Consider the following 22735-nt stretch of genomic DNA (forward strand, 5'->3'; position numbering starts at 1 on the left):
ATTATTCCCATTTCTCAAGTCAGAAAACGTTCAGGTGGGTTATTCAGATGTTCAAGGTCACATGGGTAGTTGGTGGCAGAAGTCAAGAAAAAGGAATTTTCACACGACTCTAGACATTTAGAGTTCTGGGCTTTCTTGCATACATGACCACCAGGCAGTAATGTAACAGATGTTTTCTTTTAAATTATCTATGCCGGAACTGATTTAGACCAGTTACTTCAGAATCTTGAGAGGGTGGGGGTGCCTATGCATAAGGTTTTTTTTTTTAATTAATTATTTATATTATTTTTGGCTGTGTTGGGTCTTCATTGCTGTACATGGGCTTTCTCTAGTTGTGGTGAGCAGGGTCTACTCTCTGATGCAGTGAGAGGACTTCTCATTGCAGTGGCTTCTCTTGTTGTGGAGCACGGGCTCTAGGCACGTGGGCTTCAGTGGTTGTGGCACGCGGGCTCAGTAGTTGTGGCTCACGGGCTTAGATGCACCGTGGCATGTGGGATCTTCCTGGACCAGGGATCGAACCCGTGTCCCCTGCATTGGCAGGCAGATTCTTAACCACTGTGCCACCAGGGAAGTCCCCCATAAGGTTTTTTTTTTTTTTAAGTGCACCAAGTGACTCTAATGTGCAGCTAAGTGCTGAGAACCATCCTGTAGTACTCTAGCCTTGTTATCTTACAGAGCCGGCATGGAAAAAAAACATAAAGGGGCTGAAATAATGACCCTACATGCTTGGTCTCTAGAAATGGCTGGGCAATACCGGAAGACTCAGACTCACATGCATTCACAACCAACACCATGAGTGTTGAACTTGAAATAATTTCACCTCCATGTCCTGTGGAAATTACCCTTAGACTCTCTAGAAGCAAAAGGGCTGGATAAACATGAGATATTCATACATTTCCATGATCTCTAAAATAGTATCTTCTGAGAGCCTCCTATACTCCTGCCATTTCCTACATCCTTAACATCTTCAAAAATTGGATGCGGAAAAGACCCAATCTCTTTCCTCAAGTACCTAGATGCCCTAACACATGTTACAGAAAAATACCTGTAGACCAACATTTCTGTCTTGGAAAAAATGACTTGGCTTTACTATTGTCAATATTTGCTTTAATATTCTCAGATCTTTCCATGTGACATTATGCAGTTGATTTCATAGTGTAAGCACTTATCTAACATTACTAGTGCATATCAGCCTCCCCTCCAGAAAAGCTTTTAGGTGGCAGTGTTCTGCAGAGCACATTTGCTCTCTCCCCTCATCCCAGCATAATGCCATCAGCAAATTAGGTATTACATTCCACAGAGCCAGAACCCCTCCCTTATCAATTGCTGAATAGTCAATTACAGCCTAGACAAATGCGTTTTTCACTGATTAAAAAGAGAATTACAGCCATTGATTCTGCTTTTCAAATTAAGGGACAACATCTATGTAATATGGAATTACAGAGACTTGGCTTAACAAAATGGTTATTTAAAAGAACAGAAAATTGGGTTTAGAGGAAAACTCTGTGACCAAGACAATGTGACTTTCCAAAACCAAGGAGTATGAAATCTGTTAGCCTTTCTAAACCCATAAAATTGAAAGCCTCCAGGGAACTGTAAACTCTAACCTAATCGATAACTATGTTGAAAAGCCAAAATGTTAATTTCCTCTAGCACTGGAGAGGATTTGTCTCACTAGCAAATTTTAGATATAAACACCAAGTCAAAAATAATTCTCCAATGTCTCTGAGCATTTTACCAATGACAAGAGATTTGAAATGCATTTTAGAAGCAATGAAAGGGAATTAAATAGATTTCTAGTGCTATAAAGCTTAATATTACTTTAGAAAGTGTTAAACTGTCTGCTCATCTTCCTTACAGCTCATTTGGTACCTTGTAAGCACTGAAGAAAAGCTAAGTGCAGGAGCATTTTATTAATGTACCAAAAGCCACATTAATGTTAATATGACTAACACCTTCAGAAAGTTTTTGGGCAATCTAAAATAAAACAGTATGTGAATTCCTAAAAGTCTTGATGGAAAATATCACCAGCTGTCACCTAGGAAAGCTGCCTCTAGCTCAAGGACCAACTATAAATTAGGGATACTTGATTTTGCAAGAACATTCACAAGTAACTGCAATGCATTATGCTTCACATGAAAATAATGCAAAGATTCTAATTAGTTTTTAATTGCTTGCTAAATTGGTCCAATTTTATTCAAAATGGCCTTTAAAGAGCTATACACCAAGATTATTTCAGTGAGAAAGTTGTCAGCCCACCTGGCCTGAAGGCAGTAAAAGCTGAACTCCAAAAGCATGCATGCATGGTAAGCTCACACATGCTTCTTAATAAGACAGGATTCTATTTACCAATCAGCCTTGACCTCACCCACACAAATAAGTCTGAATGCAGAAAACTCCTAATTTTGGATGTGAGCAAACCAAATTTGGGTTGGCTAAGATTCTAGAATGTGAATGTGTTCAACCGAAAAAGTTAATGGCCTGTGACACGACCCCACCCACACTCCCCTTTATTTAAATGTGCCAAACATGTTTTTATGGTCAAATACCAACCAGTCTAGTAAAGATTTCAACAGAAATAAGCTAGAGAAACTCAGAAATTTGACCTGGTTACCAACTGATTCTAACATAGAGACCCCCATTTCCTTTGGAACTGGTTCCAACCTGGAGGATTCAAGAAGAATTTCACTTCTAGTCAAGATTGACTAACAAGTTTCAGATTTACCCTCCTGCCTTAAATAACTAGAAAACTGGACAAAACATGAGACAATGGTTTTCCTGACATCAGACAACAGGTAACACAGTACTGTGATACCTGAGAAGGGAAACAAAATTATAGCAGCTTACTGCCTGGAGGCAGTTTCCAGGCTTCAGTACAGGGAGGGGGAACAGAGCACAGTTGATTCACTAAGGTAAGGAAACAGAAATTTGAGTTTAGAGGCCAAGGCACCCAGAATTTGCAATGCAGAGTACTAGAGAAGGGAGATGCACAGAAAGAGAGCTTCAGAAACCTGCAGTGGGTCTCCTTGAGTACTGGTTGAGTACCAACCTGCATATGTGTGAGAAGAAACTGTGCAAGGCTGTGGAAAGGGTCACCAGAAAAGAATGAGCAGGAAAAACTTCACTCCTACCAGCCAGAGTGAAAAGACCTCAAAATACATGGGGCACCAGATAGATTTCTAGAAAGGGGAAGGGAGGTATAAATTAGCCCTAGACTATAGGCTGCTCAAACAGAGCTTAAGAGCAAACATTGAAAGGATTCAACTGATTCCAAGTAACTGCATTCCAGGAAAAAAAAAACCCAACATTTTAAAGGACTAAAACAAATTACAGCAATAACATAAAATTCATGATGACTAGCATCCAATCAGAAATAAGCAGCCAGGGCTTCCCTGGTGGCGCAGTGGTTGAGAGTCTGCCTGCCGATGCAGGGGACAGGGTTCGTGCCCCGGTCTGGGAAGATCCCACATGCTGCGAAGCGGCTAGGCCCATGAACCATGGCCACTGAGCCTGCGTGTCCAGAGCCTGTGCTCCGCAACGGGAGAGACCACAACAGTGAGAGGCCCGCGTACCGCAAAAAACAAACAAACAAAAAGAAATAAGCAGCCAGCAAAGAAACAGGAAAATATGACGCATAACCAAGAGAAAAATCAATCAATAGACACAGACACAGAAGCAACAGAGGTGCTTACAATAAGGATATTACAATAGGTATTATAAATATGTCCTATATGATCAAGGAAGTAGAAGTAAATACAATCATGTTGAAGAGAGAAAGGAAAGATGTTATAAAGAGTCCCCGCAAAAAACCATCTTGGGATTTAAAAAATATAATATCTGAAATGAACAATTCATTGGGTGAGATTAACAGCAGTTTAAACTGTGCGGAAGAAAATTTTAGTAAACTTGAAGACATAGCAATAGAAACTATCCAAACTGAAACACATAAACAAAAAACTGAAAAATGAATAATGCATCAGTGACCTTAGGGACAAAAAAACCCCAGAGTAACATGCATGTAATTAGAGTCAAGGAAAGAGATGAGAGAGAGTAGAACAGAAAAATCATCTGAAAAAATAAACTCACACAATGAAGAAGTACAATGAACTCCATGCAGAATAAACAAAGAAATCCATACAAATATACAGGATAATGAAATTGCTGATAACCAGAGATAAAATCTTAAAAACTGGCTGCTTTCCAGAAACTATGTAAGCAAAATGACAGTGGAACAACATCTTTAAATACTGAGATACACGGTCAATTTAGAATTCTCTAAGCAGCAAAAAGTCATCTTTCAAAATTGAAGACAAAATAAAGGCATTTTCAGACTAACGAAATCTAGAAGAATTCATTGTCAGCAGACCTATACCAAAAGAAATGATAAAGAAAGTTATTCAGGTGGAATATGATACCAAATAGAAATTTGGATCTATACAATGAAGAATGAAGAGTACCAGAAATGGTCCATATGTTAATAAATATAAAAGATACATTTTAAAATCTTTCTGAAGGCTAATAGTTTAAGGCAAAAATGACGTAAAATATTGAGGGGCTTATAACATATGTTAGAGTAACATGTTTGACAACAATAGTACAAAGGATAGAAGGGAAAATGGACCTTACATATAAGGTGATAAAATATTTGAAGGTAGTTTATGTCTGTTGTAAACTCTAGAGCAGGGGTCAGCAAATTCAGGCCATAGGCCAAATCCATCTTGCTACTTATTTTTGTACAGTTCAGAAGCTAAGAATTTTTTTACATTTTGGAACGGGGTGGGTAGAAGGAAATATGAGACCATGTGTGTCATAAAAAGCATAAAATATTTACTCTCTAATTCTTTACAGAAAAAGTTGCCAAGCCCTGACGTGGAGCAGGAGCCAATCTTGGCACAATTGACATTTTTAGCCAAAATGTCATTCCAGATGTGAGGGTAGTCCTGTGCATTCTAAGATGTTTAGTGGCATCCCTGGCCTCTACCTAATACCATTAGCACCTCACTCCCAGTTGTGACAACCAAAAATGTCTCTAGACTTTGGCAAATGTCCTTTTGGGATGGGGGTAGGGGACCAAACTTGCTTCTGGTTGAGAACTACTGCCCTGAAGCAAAACTATAAAATATATAATATATATAATATATATTCTATATATATATATGTATATATAATAAGTCAAGGGTAGAGGTAAAATGGATCCATTTAAAATAAATTAAAACCCTCAATCCAAAAGAAGGTAGGAAAAGAGAAAACAAGATTTTCAGATAAGACATAAAAAGCACAAGCCATAAAAAAAAAATTGATAAACTGGACTTGATCAAAATTTAAACTTCTGCTGCTTAAATGGTACTGTTAAGAAATTAAAACCCAAGCCACAGGCAGAAAAGAAATATTTGCAAAACATATATTTGATTAAAAACTCGCACCCAGAATTTAAAAAAAAAATACACACAAACCTTACAACTCAATACAACAACCTGATTTGGGGGGACTAATATAGGCTAAAGATTTGAATAGACACTTCACCAAAGATATAGAAATGGCAAATAAGCACATGAAAAGATGCTAAACATCATTAATCATACGAGAAATGAAAATTAAAAACACAGTGAGCTATCACTGCACATCCATTAGAATACTTAAAATTTAAAAGAATGACAATATCAAGTGTTACCAAGGATGTAGAGCAACTAGAATTCTCATACACTGCTGGTAGGAAAGCAAAATGGGATAGACACTTTGGAAGACAATTTGGAACTTTCTAATAAAGTAAAATGTGCACTTACTATACAGCTCAGCAATCCCACTCACAGGTATTTACCACCAGAGAAATAAAAACAATATGTTCAGACAAAAACCTTTACCCAAATATTCTTAGCAACTTTATTCATAATAATCAAATACTACAAACAACCCATGTGGCCCATCAATGGGTGAATGAATACACAATACTCAATATCCACACAATGGAAAACTACTCAGCAATAAAAACAAACTACTGACACAGGAAACAACATAGATGTATTTTAAGAGCATTATACTAAGCTTAAGAGGATGGACACAAAAGACTATATAATGAGTCATTCTTTTTATATGTAATTCTAGAAAAGGCAAAACTATGGTGACTGAAAGCAGATCAGAGGTTGCCAGGGTCCAAGGTTGGGGAGGGGGGGATTGACTGCAAAGAAAAATGAGAACTTTTAAAGATGATAGAAATTTTCAATATTGTGTTTGTGGTAGTAGTTACACAACTATATATATTTGTCAAGACTCAGAATTGTAGACTTAAAATTGATGATTTTTTATTATATCAAAAAAGCTGATAAATGGTAATAAAAAAAGAAAAAAGCAGCTCAATAGCCAAGAAGGTTTTGAAAAATAAGAATGGAATGGAAGTGAGGCTACATTTTCCTCAAGTCACTAGGAGGAAAAACAACTTACTACAATGCAGGATGGCTAGAAAACATTTTTTCTAGTCAAATGTGATTGAGTGCTGGTGAGCTGGATCCTAGTAACAGAATATACATTTAGCTGGAGATTATCAGACAGGAGTTTTTAAGCCAGAGGGTCAACTGTAGGCAAACACGGGAATTCAGCACGATTCCAATTAAGTGGGGAAAAAATGAACTATTCAATAGACAATATCAAGAGAACTTGCTAACCATTTAGAGAAAAAGAGTTCTACACCATATCACACATAAAACCAAATTACAGATGGATTAGAAATGTGAATTTAAACAAGCCTACTTGTACTAGAAGATAATATAAAATATTTTTATAATCTTGTAATAGACAAGCCCTATGTAAACAAGTCACAAGACCCAGAAGAGCAGATTTTACTATACGTTAATACTTAAAACTCAAGTAAATATTTTTTCCACGTCAGTGTTTTCACCTCAACTGTCAAATCCACATCCCTCCAGGGCTCTCTCTATACTCCATGGACTAAGTCATCTGAGATGCTCAACTCTCCCCAATAAGCAAAAGTACTCAATGTGACTTAAATAAGAATACATTAGGCCCATTCACTAATAGTTTATAATTTGAATAAAAATTAATGTAAGATTAGATTTAAACTAAGATAGAAATGAAATCTGAAAAACCATCATCCTATAATAAGGAACAATAAGTAACTTACCTAGTTACTTGTCATTCTCTTGATACTCTAGCAAGTTACAAGAGAATATACAAAGTCTAAAATCTAAGATAAAAAGGAAATTTAATTGGAAAACCAATTTGATTTTTTAAAGTTGAATAAATGGTTTTTAAATAAGTATTTGGCTCAAGTTGATGCAGAATTAATTAGCATTACTTTTGCAACAGAATTTCAAGAGTAAAAGAAAAATGCCTTTCAATGGTCAAACAAAAAAATCTAACATAAATCCTTCCACATTTAGTAGCATCTGAAAAATAAAATTATAATTTATTCAAATTTAAGAAATGACTTGACTGGGGAAAAATTTTAATACTCTGAAACACTAAAAAGATATCAAAATATTGTATGTATTTCAAAGGATCACACATGCTACACAGGCACTATGGCCCATAATGCAGTTGGAAAAATATACCAAGATTCAATTTATTATTTCATCATTATAATTTTAATCAGTAGGAATTTTAATGTCACATATACTTTTTAAAAACATAAATACTTTTAAAAGCTGTATTTTACAATATGATATCAAGAACACGGAGCTGATACAGGTTGTATAGGTAATCATTTTGACTATGTAAGAAATTTGATCAGAATACTGCTGGTGAAAGAAAAGCACCTTCTTTTTAATCACTCATATTCAGCAGTAGTGAAAATGCTCTATGCATGCATTAGCTCTGAATAACACGTTTCATTTCTGTTTCAAACCTGCTATGCTATTACTGTTTTGATGATTACATAGTTCAACATAAAAAGGCATTCCCACTCAGGTTCTCAATAATAAGCCTGATAAGGGAGATAACCTCCCAATCATAAAAGCTTTTAAGACAAGTATTATGCAAATAAAGCATAGATATCAGACTCACTATAACTGGGATTAAAAAGACAACTATAAGAATACTGCACATTGATGCCTATTGCGTTTTTGTGTGCTCATCTTGCATTCCCTGCCTTTGTTCCTCCTCTTTGAAGTGCTAAAGTGTATTTATACTAGAAAGTTATTATAGACTTAATATGAGAACTATGTGTTTGAAAAAGCAAGACTTTCTAGATAAGAAATCTCCAAATATTTTCTATTTTATGTTTTTATGAGCTTCTTTATAAAAAGAGTGTTTTATGTGCAACACCTGCAGACAAGAAATAAATCTGTTTCACTCAAACCCAATCGAATATAGCAGATACAAAATATAGACATGAAGCAAAGTATGATAGCAGCAGTGATTCTTGGGTGCAGCATGTGCAAAATCCAATATTTTGCTATCTATTTACATCACAGTGGTCAGAAGAGAAATGTGCCAAAACTCCCCTTCCCATTCCACTTGAACTGGTTCCCCACAATTGAAACAAACATCTCCTGTGACATTAAGTTGTCATCAGCTTGTGTGATCCCCAGTTCACTCAACCTTTTCTTCTTCAACTGGCCTTTTTGTGTGGAGGCAGCAACTAGTTCATTTACAATTTCACAATTGCCTTCGACTTGCTCAGAAAGGTCAGCTCTCGCGTAAAGCTCCATTTTACCAGTTGCACATTCAATCAGCTCTTCTAGATCCACTCTTTCAGCTACATCTGCCTCTCCACTTGTCTGAACTTTAAATGTTTTATTTTCTGAAGAAACAAACAAATTATAACAAATAGGGTTAAATATACAAACTAACCCAACTAAAACATGTATTTCTACAGTCTATCAGAGCTTTCAAGTTTTTTCTGATAAGGATTCCCGCTGTCATCTGACTGGACTTCACAAACTCTCTGCCATAAGTATCTCAACAAGCAGGTGTCTTAGTCTTCAAGGTCTCCTGACCCTAATACAAGATTACCAATTTTGAATTTTCTCTTTTTATCCTAGATCTCATCTACGCAACAGACCCCTCCTGGATATTTACTAAGCCCTGTATTAGAAGCTAGATGCAAAGATAAATAAAACTGCTATTTTCCCTAAAGGAACTCCCAATCTAGCAGCTTTATAAGTGACTGCCTGTGATGGCAGAATTCTAGATGGCCCCGTGATGCAGGGCCATCTGCCACTTGGTGTTACTTTCATAACTGTTAAATGGCAAAAGGACCTTGCAGATGTAATTAAGGTTACTAATCAGTTGATAACTCAGGTATACGTAACCGAATCATATGAACCCTTTAATAGCAATGTTTTCCCTGGCTGGCTGAAGAAGAGAAAAGCATAAAGAGATTCAGAGCATGAAAAAGACTTGAAGCATGAGAGGTCTGCTTTGAGGGAGGTCTTCTATTACTGAAATGGAGGGGGTTATGGGGTAAGGACCCAAGAGTGGTCCCTACGAGCCGAGAGCAATCCTCAGCCAACAGCCAACAAAAAAAGTAGAGACCTCTGTCTTATGACCTCAAGGAAATTGATTCTGCCGACAACATAAATGAATTTGGAAGCAGGTTCTCGCCCCAGAGCTTTCAGATAAGGGCCCCGCCCAGCTGATACCTCTTTCACCCTGTGAGACCCTAAGCAGATAACCCAGCCAAGCTCACCATAACTTCTGACCTACAGAACTGTGAGGAGGAAAAGAACTACCAGATAGCTGGAGTGGATCCTGAAGGATGACAAGGACTACTCATCATCCTTTAAACTTTCCTCACCTATGCCAATGCACAATCCTTCTCCATGACTGAGATTTCATAGTAATCTGGGTCATGGCTTGAAATTCATAAACTTCCCACTGTGTTAGATCAGCTTTGCTGCCAAGAAAGACAGCTGACAGGGAGGTGTTTACTTTTACAAATAAAAACTAGAGGTGAACTCCATGATCCCCTCCAGTAAAATGCAGCCTTCAACCTGGCACATTCATTTTTCTGCCTCCATCCTTAACAAATGCCAGCAGGAGCCACCATTGCTATCATATGCCCATCCTTATTCTATAAATTTACAGAAAGCCAAGCATGGTAAGAAGGGAACTGCAGGACCACAGAAACCACACATCAAAGGCTTTGACCAGCTGACTAGTTGACCTTGAAAGTTTCTTTCACTCCAATATTCCATAATGTTATAGCTTTATCGAGTTTCTCTATCTCCATGCCTAAGCATATGCTAGTTATCTTTTTTAAAGAGGATAAGAAGATTAAGATCTTTAATCAGAGTTTAATGCTGAAATACAATAAATTAGGTCTGGTTTTTATTTTGAAAATTACTAAATATACCATACCTTCAGTTTCATCTTGGGCATTTTCTTGCAGGTCAGAGAAGATTGTAGGTTTCACCAAGACAACACCATAACCTTCATTATTATGTATGACATTATTCACCATGGTTATTTTGGGAATGTCATAATGTTCATCTAAGAAGTCCTGAGACATTGAAAACAAATATTTTAAGGAACTGTCACATTCAACACTGCCTGCTTTAAAAATCTCACTTTTTTCAGGCTATTCTAAAAATAAAATAGAAAGCTATGCTTATTAATACGTGGTAGCACAATCTGAGCTCTGAGTGACACAGCATTCCTTTGTCATTTCTGCAGATCTATAGATAACAAAGTATTCTCACAAGAGACTTTCAACCACCAACTATTGATATTATTAAAATTTACATACTGTTTATGCTTTTCAAAACCAGAAAACAACAGGAACAACATGGGAATTTAATAAAACATAATTATTTCTTAGGTAAAACCATTCTGACCTTTGGAAAGAGGGTGTCTCAGCAGGTGCTCACCTTAATGAGGATCCCTTCCTTGCAGTGATGGATCCCATTGTCACTCAGGGTGCACTTACTCCCGGGATATATTTCTATACCTGCACCCTACAAGTTACATTTTAAGGTAATGACAATCAGTTTAAAATAGGCAAGACTATAAAAGAAAGTTTGCCACTTCTTAGACTTTAATGCAGTGCAAATACAAAGTATTTTATAGAAAGTTTTATTAGGTATTTCTAATCAACATTTCCATTTGCTTCATTTCCAGCAAGTTGTCTATCATTTATTACTTTCAAATACCACACGCGCGCACACACACACACACACACACACACACACACACACAAAAAAAAAAAAACAATGGCTAAGAGTTTCAACACTTGATTACTATTTCACTCTCTTTCATCTGGGACAAATCAGTTTTCTGATTCTGCCAAAAAAAGTCAGTTAACAATTATGTTGAAAGATACACTTATTAAAAATGACCATTCTCTCAGAAATAGTTAGTTGGAGAACAGTGTTCAAATCTAGTAAAATATTGTAAAGCTGTAGATAGAAATAAGGCCCTATATTTTTAAAAGCACACCAGTTTAAAAATATCCCAACCTAACTTGAAAATCACTTCCATGAATTAAAATAATTAATGGTCCCCACTACTACACACATGTTAAATTAGTAACCAATTCAAGTGTCCTGTTTATACCTACAGAGTAACCAGAACAATCCATGCATTGCCCAATGCTCTCACATTGTCCCTTGGTACCACATGGTACCAACAAAAAAATTAACAATAATAGGAATGATTTCCTGATGCCATGCTAGGCACTTTAGTAAGTAAAAATGGTTCGGCTCAAACCTCTATGATTATTTAAAAATTCATTTTTGGAATAATTTCATACACAATATCCTAGGTGAAGAAGAGTTGCTATTAACCATTTATGACACTTCTATTGCATGTATGTTAAGCTGTTTTCCTAGGAATAGGAGTGTGCCATGAGAAAACATTTATTATTACTTTCCCCTTTAGGGATTACGTTTTAGTAGCGGGATGGGTTTATGTAGTGGGATGGTCACTACACACAAACCTAACTCTCTGTAGAGCGGTCAAAAGATCTGGGAAATGGGCCTTTGGCTAAGATTTTCAGTTTATAGCTATATACAAAAAAAGATTTAGGGGCAATAACATTAAAAATACATACACAACGAAATAGTTAAAATTAAATATCAAATTATCATGAATCATGTAAAAAAGAGAAGAATAATTTAAGCCACAGCCACTTAGTAAATGGGACAATCATGTTCAAAGTATGCTATGAAGCTGAACAGATATTCAGTAACTAAAGAGAAAGTGAAGAGGCTGCCACTTCTAAGATAATGGTACAAGTAAAAACCATGGACATCATATATAAAACAAACATAAGATGATTGAAAAGGCAGACCAGCTAGACACCTCAACACCTGAGGAATGACACCAACACATTGGTGCATTTCCTGGGTATTCTTTTTGCCTTATATTCCCAGACATGAAGCTAAAGAAGCTGGCAATCCATAAGTGCCAAACAGACCAGAAATGCCTCCCTAAAAGCCTGCTCTCTTTAGCGAAAGGACCAGGCAAGCCTAGAAAACTTTGAAACAGTAACAACTCTATTCTATCCAAACACCACAGGAAAAAAACTGGCCAACCCCCAGCCATGCTGGCAAGTGCCAAGGGGAGCCTAGACTTCCACCCTCTTGAGGCTATGACTAGGCACCCCTACACCCACACTGGGATTTTCAGTTAAGGCCAAGGATTTTCATCCCCACCAGCTAGTAACAAGGCCCTCCCACTTGTGGAGACTACATATGGGACCTGCACTTGTATCTCCAACTGATAATAACAAGGTGCCACACCCCTTCCCTACTGGAGTGGTGTCAGAGCAGGCCCAGTGGAGGGTGTAAGAATTTCACCATTGCCGGTAGTAACAAGACCACTGCCATGTGCTAGAGCATCAGTGGAGTCAGTAAGAAGCTGGAATTCTCACCCCAACCCAGCAGTAAGAAGGAGCTTCCCCACTCAACTTGGATGTCAATGGAGGCCAAATGGGGAACTTGGACTTCTACCTCCACCTGGCAGTAACAAGGGTAAGAGAAACCCAGCTAAAACAGAAGATGCAGATTCTCATAGTATAATACAAAACATCCAGGTTTCAGTGGAAAATCACTTCTCATACCAAGTGCCAAGAAGATGTCAAACTTAATAAGATAACCAGTAAAAACCAAAACCAAGATGTCAGAGATGATGGAATTAGCTAACAAGGATTTTAAGGCAGCCAATTGCTTTAATGAGCAATTATGAATATACTTAAATGAAAAATATCAATAGCAGGCTGAACAAGAAAATAGAAAGTCTCATCAAAGAAATAGAAGATAAAAGAACCAAATGGAAATTTCAGAACTGAGAAATACCATAACTGAAATAAAAAGCTCAGTGGATGGGCACAACAGCAGAAAGGTAAGAACAGAGGAAAGAATTAGTGAAACAGAAGACAGAACAATAGAAATTATCCAGTCTGAACAACAGAGAGAAAACAGTCTGAAAAAGAAAAGTGAACCGAACCTCAGGGACCTATGGGACAATAACAAAAGATCCAAAATTTGTGTCATCAGAGTCCTAGAAGAAGAGAGGATGTGTGAAGCTAAAAAAAAATTCAAAGAAGAAATAGCTAAAAATTCCCAAATTTGGCAAGAGACATTAAGCCTACAGACTCAAGAAGCTGAGAAAACCCCAAATGGGATAAGCTCAAAGAAATCCATTTCAAGATACATCATAATTAAACATAACACTGTCTAATGTGGTCTAATGTGTCTAGAAGTTTGAAAAGGAAATATTGAAGATAATTATATTACAGACAGGGGATGGTAAAGAGTCGTTAGCAGTTCACTCAAACTGGTGAGATAACATCAGTAAACTGTGGTAAGTTATACATATAATGCAATACCTAGAGCAACCACTTAAAAAACTATACAAAGAGATATACTCAAAAACAAATGGAATTCTAAAAAATGTTCAGGTAACCTACAGGATGGCAAAAAAATTAAAATGAAAAACAGAATAGAAAACAAAAAATAAAATGGCAGAATGAAGACTTAACAACAATAATTACACTAAATGTAAGTGGTCTAAATACACCAATTAAATGACAAAGACTGGCAAAGTGGATTAAAAAACAAGATCCAACTATGTGCTGTCTACAATTCACTTCAAACAGAACAATAAAGACAGGATGAAAATAAAAGTATGGAAAAAGATATACCATGCAGGGACTTTCCTGCTGGTCCAGTGGGTAAGACTTCACCTTCCAATGCAGGGGGTGTGGGTTCGATCCCTGGTCAGGGAGCTAAGATCCCACATGCCTCGCGGCCAAAAAACCAAAACATAAAATAGAAGCAATATTGTAACAAATTTGATAAGGACTTAAAAAATGATCCACATCAAAAAAATCTTGAAAAAAATAGATATACCGTGCAAACTTTAATCAAAGGAAAGTAGGTGTGGCTCTATTAATATCAGATAAAGTAGAATTCAAAGCAAAAAAAATTACCAAAGATAGACAGTAACATTATATAATGATAAATAGGTTGGTTCACCAAAAAAAAAAAAAAGCAATACCAAATGGATATGCACCAAATAACAGAACTACAAAATATGTGTAGCAAAAACTAATAGGACTGAAAGGAGAAAGACAAATCCTAAATTATAGTAAGAGACTTTAACAATCCATCTCTCAAAAATTGAAACAACTAGACAGAAAGAATATAGAAGAACTCAAAAACATTATCAACCAACCCAATCTAGTTGACATTTATACTCAATAACAGCAAAATACACATTTCCTTTCAAGGGCCTATGGAACATATACCAAGACAGACCATATCCTGTGCCATCAAAACAAACCTCAACAAAATTTTAAAAACTAAAGTCATACAATGTGTTTTTTGACCACAATGGAATCAAACTAGAAATCAACAACAAAAGATAATAGTAAAACTCCAAATACTTGGAAGCAAAATAGCACACTTCTAAATACTGCATGGGTCAAAAATGAAAATACAACCTATCAAAATTTGCTAAATCAGTGCCAAGAGGGAAATTTATAGCATTAAAAGCATACATCCGAAAAGAGAAAAGTCTCAAATCAACAATCTAAGCTCTCACCCAAAGAACCTAGAGAAAGAGCAAAATAAACCCAGTGTAAACAAAAGGAAGGAAATAATAAAGACAAGAGCAAAAATAAATAAAATTGAAAACAGAATAGTGAAAATCAATGAAACAGAGTTGGCACTTTGAAAACACTTCAATGAAACTGACAAACCTTCAGCAAGATTCACAAAGAAAAAAGGAAAAAAAGAGAGAGAGAGACTACACAAACTACTAATATCAAGAATGAAACAGGGGATATCACCACAGGCCCTGCAAACATCTAAAGAGTCAGGGAACACCACAAACAGCTCTATACATTTGACAACTTAGAAGAAGAAATGGTCCACCTGAATCCCCAGGCTGGTGTGAGGCCTAAGAGGATGGGGGGCGGGGTGTGCAAGCAACACCCCTGCATGCAACATGGTGCATGTAGCAGGTGTGCCAGGAGCCTGCTGCCATCACTGTCAAATAGGAAAGCCCTTCACCACTGACTGGGTCCTGGTCACAAGGGCTCTATACCCTATGAGTGCATCCATTAATTCACCCAACATGAAATAAGTCATTGAATAGCCCTATAATTATTAAGGAAATTTAATCCATAATTTTTAAACTCCCAAAAAAGAAATCTCCAGGCCCAGATGATTTCACTGGAGAAATCTACCAAACGCTTAAAGAAGAAATAACACCAATTCTATACAATCACTTCCAGAAAACAGAAGAGGGAATACTTCCAAATTCATTTCATGAAGCTAGCATTACTCTGATAACAAAACCAGACAAAGACAGTACAAATAAGGAAAACTTCAGACCAATATCTCTCATGAATATAGACATATAAATTCCTAAGAAAATATTAGCAAATACAATTCAGCAATATATAAAGAATTATATACTATGACCAAATGAGGCTTATTCCAGGGATGCAAGGATGGTTCAAAATTTGAAAATCAATCACTTGTAATCCACCAAAAATTGATGCAGGAAAAAAGCATCTGACAAAAGCCAAAACAAATTTATTATAAAAATTCTCAGAAAACAGAAATAAAGGAGAACTTCCTTAGTTTGATAAAGAATATTTACAAAAAACCTACAGTTAACCTTTTACCGGTGGCAAATATGGCAAAGTAGGAAGACCCTGAGAACCTCCCCCAACAGGCACACCAAAATTAAACTATTTACCAGAGTGACTATCAATGAGAACAACCTGATGACTAGCAGAAAATATTTCCCACCATTAAAGTTATAAAGAAGGAACTGCAATGAGACAGATATAGGAGGGGCAGACACCCAGTACAGTCAAGACCTATACCCCCAGGGTAGGCAACCCACAAACAGGAATTAGGCAAAATGAGGTGACAGAGGATCATGTTCCAATAGAAGGAACAAGATAAAAACCCCACAAGAACTAAGTGAAGTGGTGATAGACAATCCACCTGATAAAGAGTTCAAGGTAATGCTCAAAAGATGATCAAAGAACTCTGGAGAAACCTGGATGAGCATAAAGAGAAGTTTAACAAAGACTTAGAAAATATAAAGAAGAACCAAACAGAGATGAAATACAATAACTGAAATGAAAAATACACTAGAAGAAATCAACAGTAGATTAAATGATACAGAGGAACAAATCAGCTAGCTGAAAGACAGAGGTAGAAATCACTGAAGCTGAACACAGAAAAAGAATAAAAAGAAATGAGGACAGTTTAAGTGGCCTGTAGGACAACATTCACATTATAAGAATCCCAGAAGGAGAACAAAGAGAGAAAGGCATAGAGAACATGCTTGAAGACATAAAAGCTGAAAATTTCCCTAACCTGGGAAACAGAAATCCAGGTCCAGGAAGCAGAGAGAGTCCCAAATAGGATCAAACCAAAGAGGGACCATATCAAGACACATTATAATTAAAATGGCAAAAATTAAATATAAAGAGAATATTAAAAACAGCAAGGGAAAAGCATCAACTTATGTATAAGGGAACTCCCATAAGGCTATCAGCTGACTTTTCAGCAGAAACTCTGAAAGCCAAAGGGTACAATATATTTAAAGTGATAAAAGGGAAAAACCTAAAATCAAGAATACTCCACCTGTCTAAAATAATCTGAAAAAATATACAGATATAAAAATGAATCATTTTGCTGTATAGCTGAAACTAACAAGGTATCATATATCAACTATACTTCAATAATCAAAAAAGAAGAAATCCTGATATCAGACAGCAGCTAATGAAAGGCCAGAATACTTCATGGTCCACCCAAAAGAAGAGAAAGGCAACAGGGATGGCCAGGGACAGATCAAGACACTCCTGGACTGGAACCTGGTGGGAAGGAAGACACCCTGTAGGGACAGTGAGGATAGAGAGGGTCAAGGAGAAAGCTGGAGCCCAAAGGATGCTTCCCACCATCCTGGCTACATCATTCCCTTCTTACGGAGATACAACTCACATACCATGCAATTCACCCACTTAAGTTTAATGTACCATTCAATGGCTTTTAGTATATTCAGAGTTGTGTAACCATTACCACAGTCAATGTTAAAACATTTTCATCACCTTAGAAAGAGACCCTGTATCCTTCAGGTATTACCCCAATCCCCTCTTCCCCACCTTACTCCCAGCCCTAGGCAATCACTACTCTACTTTCTATCCATATAGATGTGGCTGTCCTGGACATTTCACATAAAATGAATTATACAATATGTTGGAAAAAAAAAAAGAATACTTTATCTGGCAAGGCTTTCATTCAGATTTGATAGAGAGATCAAAAGTTTTATAGACAGCAAAAGCTAAAAGCATTCAGCACCACCAAGCCAGTTTTGCAAGAAATGTCAAAGGAAATTCTCTAAGCAAAAAAGAAAAGGCCACAACTAGAAACATGAAAATTATGAAAAGAAGAAGCTCATTGATAAAGACAATTATACAGTAAAGGTAGTAAATCAACCATGTACAAAGCTAGTAGGAAGATTAAAAGAAAAAAAATAGTAAAATCATCTATATCTGCAAGTAGTTAAGGGATATACAAAACAAAAAGATGTAAAATATGATGTCAAAAAACCAGTAACTGTAGGGGGAGGGGAGTTAAAATGTGTTTGAAATTCGGAGACCAGCAACTTAAAATAATCACACATACATAAAGATTGCTATATGTAAATCTCATGATAACCACAAATCAAAAATCTATAATAGATACACACACAAAAAAGAGAAAGGATTCCAAACATAACACTAAAGATAGTCACCAAATCACAAGGGAAGAGAACAAAAGAAAAGAAAGGAACAATAAAGAACTGCAAAAACAACCCCCAAACAACTAAGAAAATCACAACAAGTACATATCTATCAATAACTACTTTAAATGTAAATGGACTAAACATTCCAATTAAAAGACATAGAGTGGTTGAATGGATACAAAAACAAGACCCGTATATATACTGCCTATAGGAAACTCACTTCAGATCTAAAGACACACAGACTGAAAGTAAGGGAATGAAAAAAGGTACTCCATGCAAATGTAAATGAAAAGAAAGCTGGGATGGCAATACTTATATCAGACAAAATAGACTTTAAAACAAAAACTGTAACAAGAGACAACAAAGGACATTATATAAAGATAAAGGGATAGATCCAACAAGGAGATAATTCAATTGTAAATATGTAAGCACTGACACATTTGGAGAATTTAAAGTAAGAAATTGACAGTAACACAATAATAGTAGGGTACTTGACACCCCATCAATGGATACATCATCCAGACAGAAAATCAATAAGGAAACACTGGTCAGATGGACTTAATAGATACATAGAGAACATTCCATCCAAAAGCAGCAGAAAACACATTCTTTTCAACTGCACATGGACAATTCTACAGGCCAACAGAACAGATCTCAAAAATTTAGAAGACTGAAATCCTATCAAGCATCTTCTCTGATCACAATGGTATGAGACTAGAAATCAACTACAAGAAAAAAAATGCAAAAAACACAAACATGTAGAGGCTAAACAATATGCTACTAAACAAACAATGAGTCACTGAAGAAATCAAAGAAATAAAAAAATACCTGGAGACAGATGAAAATAGAAACACAATGATCCAAAATCTATGGGATGCAGCAAAAACAATTCCAAGAGGGAAGTTTATAGTGATACAAAACTACCTCAGAAAACAAGAAAAAATCTGAAATAAACAATAACCTTAAACCTAAAGGAACTAGAAAAAAAACAAAATTCAAAGTTAGGACAAGGAAATAAATAATAAAGATCAGAGCACAAATAAATGAAATAGAGACTAAAATGCAATAGAAAAGATCAATGTAATTAAGAGCTAGTTCGTTGAAAAGATAAACAAAATTGATGAACCTTTAGCCAGACTCACAAAGAAAAAAGAAAGCCCAAATAAAATCAGAAATGAAAGAGGACAAGTTACAACTGACACCACAGAAATACAAAGGACCACATAAGACTACAAGGAACAGTTATATGGCAATAAGATAGACAACCTAGAAAAAATGGATAAATCCCTAGAAGTGTACAGTCTCCCAAGACCAAAACAGGAATAATTAGAAAATACGAATAGATCAATTACCAGTAATGAAATTAAATCAGTAATAAAAGAGCTCCCAACAAACGAAAGTCCAGGACCAGACAGCTTCACAGGTGAATTCTATCAAACATTTAAAGAAGAGTTAACACCTATCCTTCCTAAACTATCCCAAAAAATTGAAGAGGCACACTCAGAAACTCATTCTATGAGGCCAGCATCACCTTGATATCAGAATCAGAAAAAGATACCACAAAAAAACAAAAAAAAATTACAGGCCAATATTCTTGACAGTCATAGATGCAAAAATCCTCAAAAAAATATTAGCAAACAGAATCCAATGATACATTAAAAGGATCATACACCATGATTAAGTGGGATTAATCTCAGGGATACAAGGATAGCTCAATATCCACAAATTAATCAACATGATACAACACATTAACAAATGAAAGAATAAAAAATCATTTGATCATCTCAGTTGATGCAGAGAAAACTTTGGACAAAATTCAATATCCATTTATGATAAAAACTCTCAACAAAGTGTCCATTGGTGGAATATACCTTAATATAATGAATGACATATATGGCAAGCCCACAGCTAACACCATACTCAGTGGTGAAAGCTGAAAGCATTTTCTCTAAGATCAGGAAAACATGACTAGGATGCCCACTCTTGCCATTTTTATTCATCATAGTATTGAAAGTCTTAGCCCCAGCAATCAGACAAGAAATAAAAGAAATCCAAATTGGAAAAGAAGTAAAACCATCGCTGTTTTCAGATGACATGATACTATCCATAGAAAATCCTAAAGATGCCACCGAAAAACTACTAGAACTCATCAATGAATTTGGTAAAATTGCAGGATACAAAATTAACATACAGAAATCTGTTACATTTCCATACAGTAACAATTATCAGAAAGAGAAATTAAGAAAACTATCCCATTTACAATCACATCAAAAAGAATACCTAGGAATAAATCTAACTAAGGGGGTGAAAGACCTATATTTATGGGACTTCCCTGGTGGTCCAGTGGTCAAGACTCTACGCGTCCACTGCAGGGGGCATGGATTCAATCCCTGGTCAGGGAACTAAGATCCTGCATGATGCATAGTGCAGCCAACAAAAAAAAAAAAAAAAAAAAAAAAAAGACCTATACTTAGAAAACTTAAAAAATTGATAAAAGAAATTGAAGATGACACAAACAGATGGAAAGATATACTGTGCTCATGGATTGGAAGAATACTTTTAAAATGATCATACTACTCAAGGCACTCTACAGATTCAAAGCAATTCCTATCAAAATACCAATGGCGTTTTCCACAGAACTAGAATAATTCTAAAATTTGTATGGAAAAACAAAGGACCCCAAATAGCCAAAACAATCTTGAGAAAGAACAACAAAACAAGCTCCCTGACCTCAAACTATACTACAAAGCTACAGTGATCAAAACAGTATGGTACTGGCACAACAGACACATAGATCAATGGTACAAATAGAGAGACCATAAATGAACCCCACCATCTGAACAATTAATCTACAATAAAAAGAGGCAAGAATATACAATGGAGAAAAGATAGCCTCTTTAACAGATGGTGTTGGGAAAACTGGACAGCTACACACAAAAGAATCAAACTAGACTACTTCTGGAAGAAAACAATGCCAGTGCCCTCTTTTACATTGGTCTGAGCAATATTTTTTAGATATGTCTCCTAAGGCAAGGGAAACAAAAGCAAAAATAAAGAAATGGGACTACATCAAACTAAAAAGCTTTTGCATAGCAAAGGAAATTATCAAGAAAACAAAAAGGCTGCCTACTGAATGGGAGAAGATATTTGCTAACAATATATCAGATAAGGGGTTAATATCCAAAATATACAAAGAACTCATACAGCTCAACATAAAAACAAAACAAAACAACCGGATTAAAAAATGGATCCTAATAAGATATTTTACCAAAGAAGACATAGAGATGGTCAACATGCACATGAAAAGGTGCTCAGCATAACTAATCAACAGGGAAATGCAAATCAAAATCACAATCAGATATCACCTCACACCTGCTAGAATGGCTATTAACAAAAAGACAATAAGCAGTAAGTGTTGCAAGGATGTGGAGAAAAGGAAATTGTAGTACACTGTTGGTAGGAATGTAAGTTGGTGCAGCCACTATGGAAAACAGTAAGGAGAGTCCTCTATAAATTAAAAACAGAACTACCATACAATCCAGCAATTCCACACCTGGGTATTTATATGAGAATACAAAAACACTAATTCAAAAAAATATACGTACCTCAAAAAAATGTTTGTTCGTTTCAGCATTATTTACAATAGCCAAGATATGGAAGCAACCTAAGTGCCTAACAACAGATGAATGGATAAAGAAGATGTAGTGTCACACACACACACAAATGGAATATTACTTGGCCATAAAAAAGAATGAAATCTTGCCATTTGCGACGACTAAGATGGACCTAGACAGTATTATGCGAAGTGAAATAAGTTAGACAGAGAAAGACAAATAGTGTATGATTTCACTTATATGTGGAATCTAAAAAACAAAACAAACAAACAAAACAGAAACAAAGTCATATATGCAGAGAACAAACAGGTGGTTGCCAGAGGGAAGAGTGGATGGGGAATTAAAAAAAAGGTAATGATGTGAGGTAATGAATGCTTGACTGTGATGATCATTTCATAATGTATATTTATATGAAATCATCACATTGGATACCTTAAATATATAAAGTTTCTGTCAATTACACCTCAATAAAGCTGAAAAAGGATTTTTTTTAATTCTTAAAAAAGCAAAAAACACCTTATACTTAACAGTACAATACTGAATACAGTCCCCCAATATCAAGACCAAGGTAAGGATATCTACTCTCACCACTCTTATTCAACACAAACGCTGGAAGTTCTAGTCAGTGCCATAAGGCAAGAAAAGGAAACCAAAGGTAAACAGACTGTCTCTATTTGTAGATGAGATGATTGTCTACATAGAAAAATCCCATGAAATCTATAAAAACACTCCTAGAACTAATAAGAAGGTTCAGCAAGGTCACAGGATATAAACAAACATACAAAAATCAATTGTATCTCAATATACTAGCAATAAGCACAATAAATTAAAAATATAATATCACTTACAATGAAATGTTTAGGTACAAATCTATAAAAACATATATAAGACTTGTACGTTGAAACTACACAATG

General features: G+C 35.8%; 1 protein-coding gene across 1 annotated transcript in view; it reads right to left on the bottom strand.

The window, feature by feature from the left end:
- Nucleotides 1-5132: 5132 nt before the first annotated feature.
- Nucleotides 5133-22735, bottom strand: part of SHCBP1 (SHC binding and spindle associated 1) — a 44681-nt gene continuing 27078 nt past the window's right edge. Inside the window, exons 11-13 of the mRNA XM_022555153.3 lie at nt 10824-10910; nt 10315-10456; nt 5133-8755 (exon numbers count right to left, since the gene is read on the bottom strand). Of these exons, the coding sequence (XP_022410861.1) occupies nt 8430-8755; nt 10315-10456; nt 10824-10910 (555 nt within the window). The 3' untranslated portion in view covers nt 5133-8429. The remainder of the gene's footprint in view (nt 8756-10314; nt 10457-10823; nt 10911-22735) is intronic.

The sequence above is a fragment of the Delphinapterus leucas genome, chromosome 20 (genome assembly GCF_059928025.1).
Source record: "Delphinapterus leucas isolate spDelLeu-1000000601 "Yukka" chromosome 20, BTC_Dleu_Yukka2, whole genome shotgun sequence".
Lineage (NCBI taxonomy): Eukaryota > Metazoa > Chordata > Mammalia > Artiodactyla > Monodontidae > Delphinapterus > Delphinapterus leucas.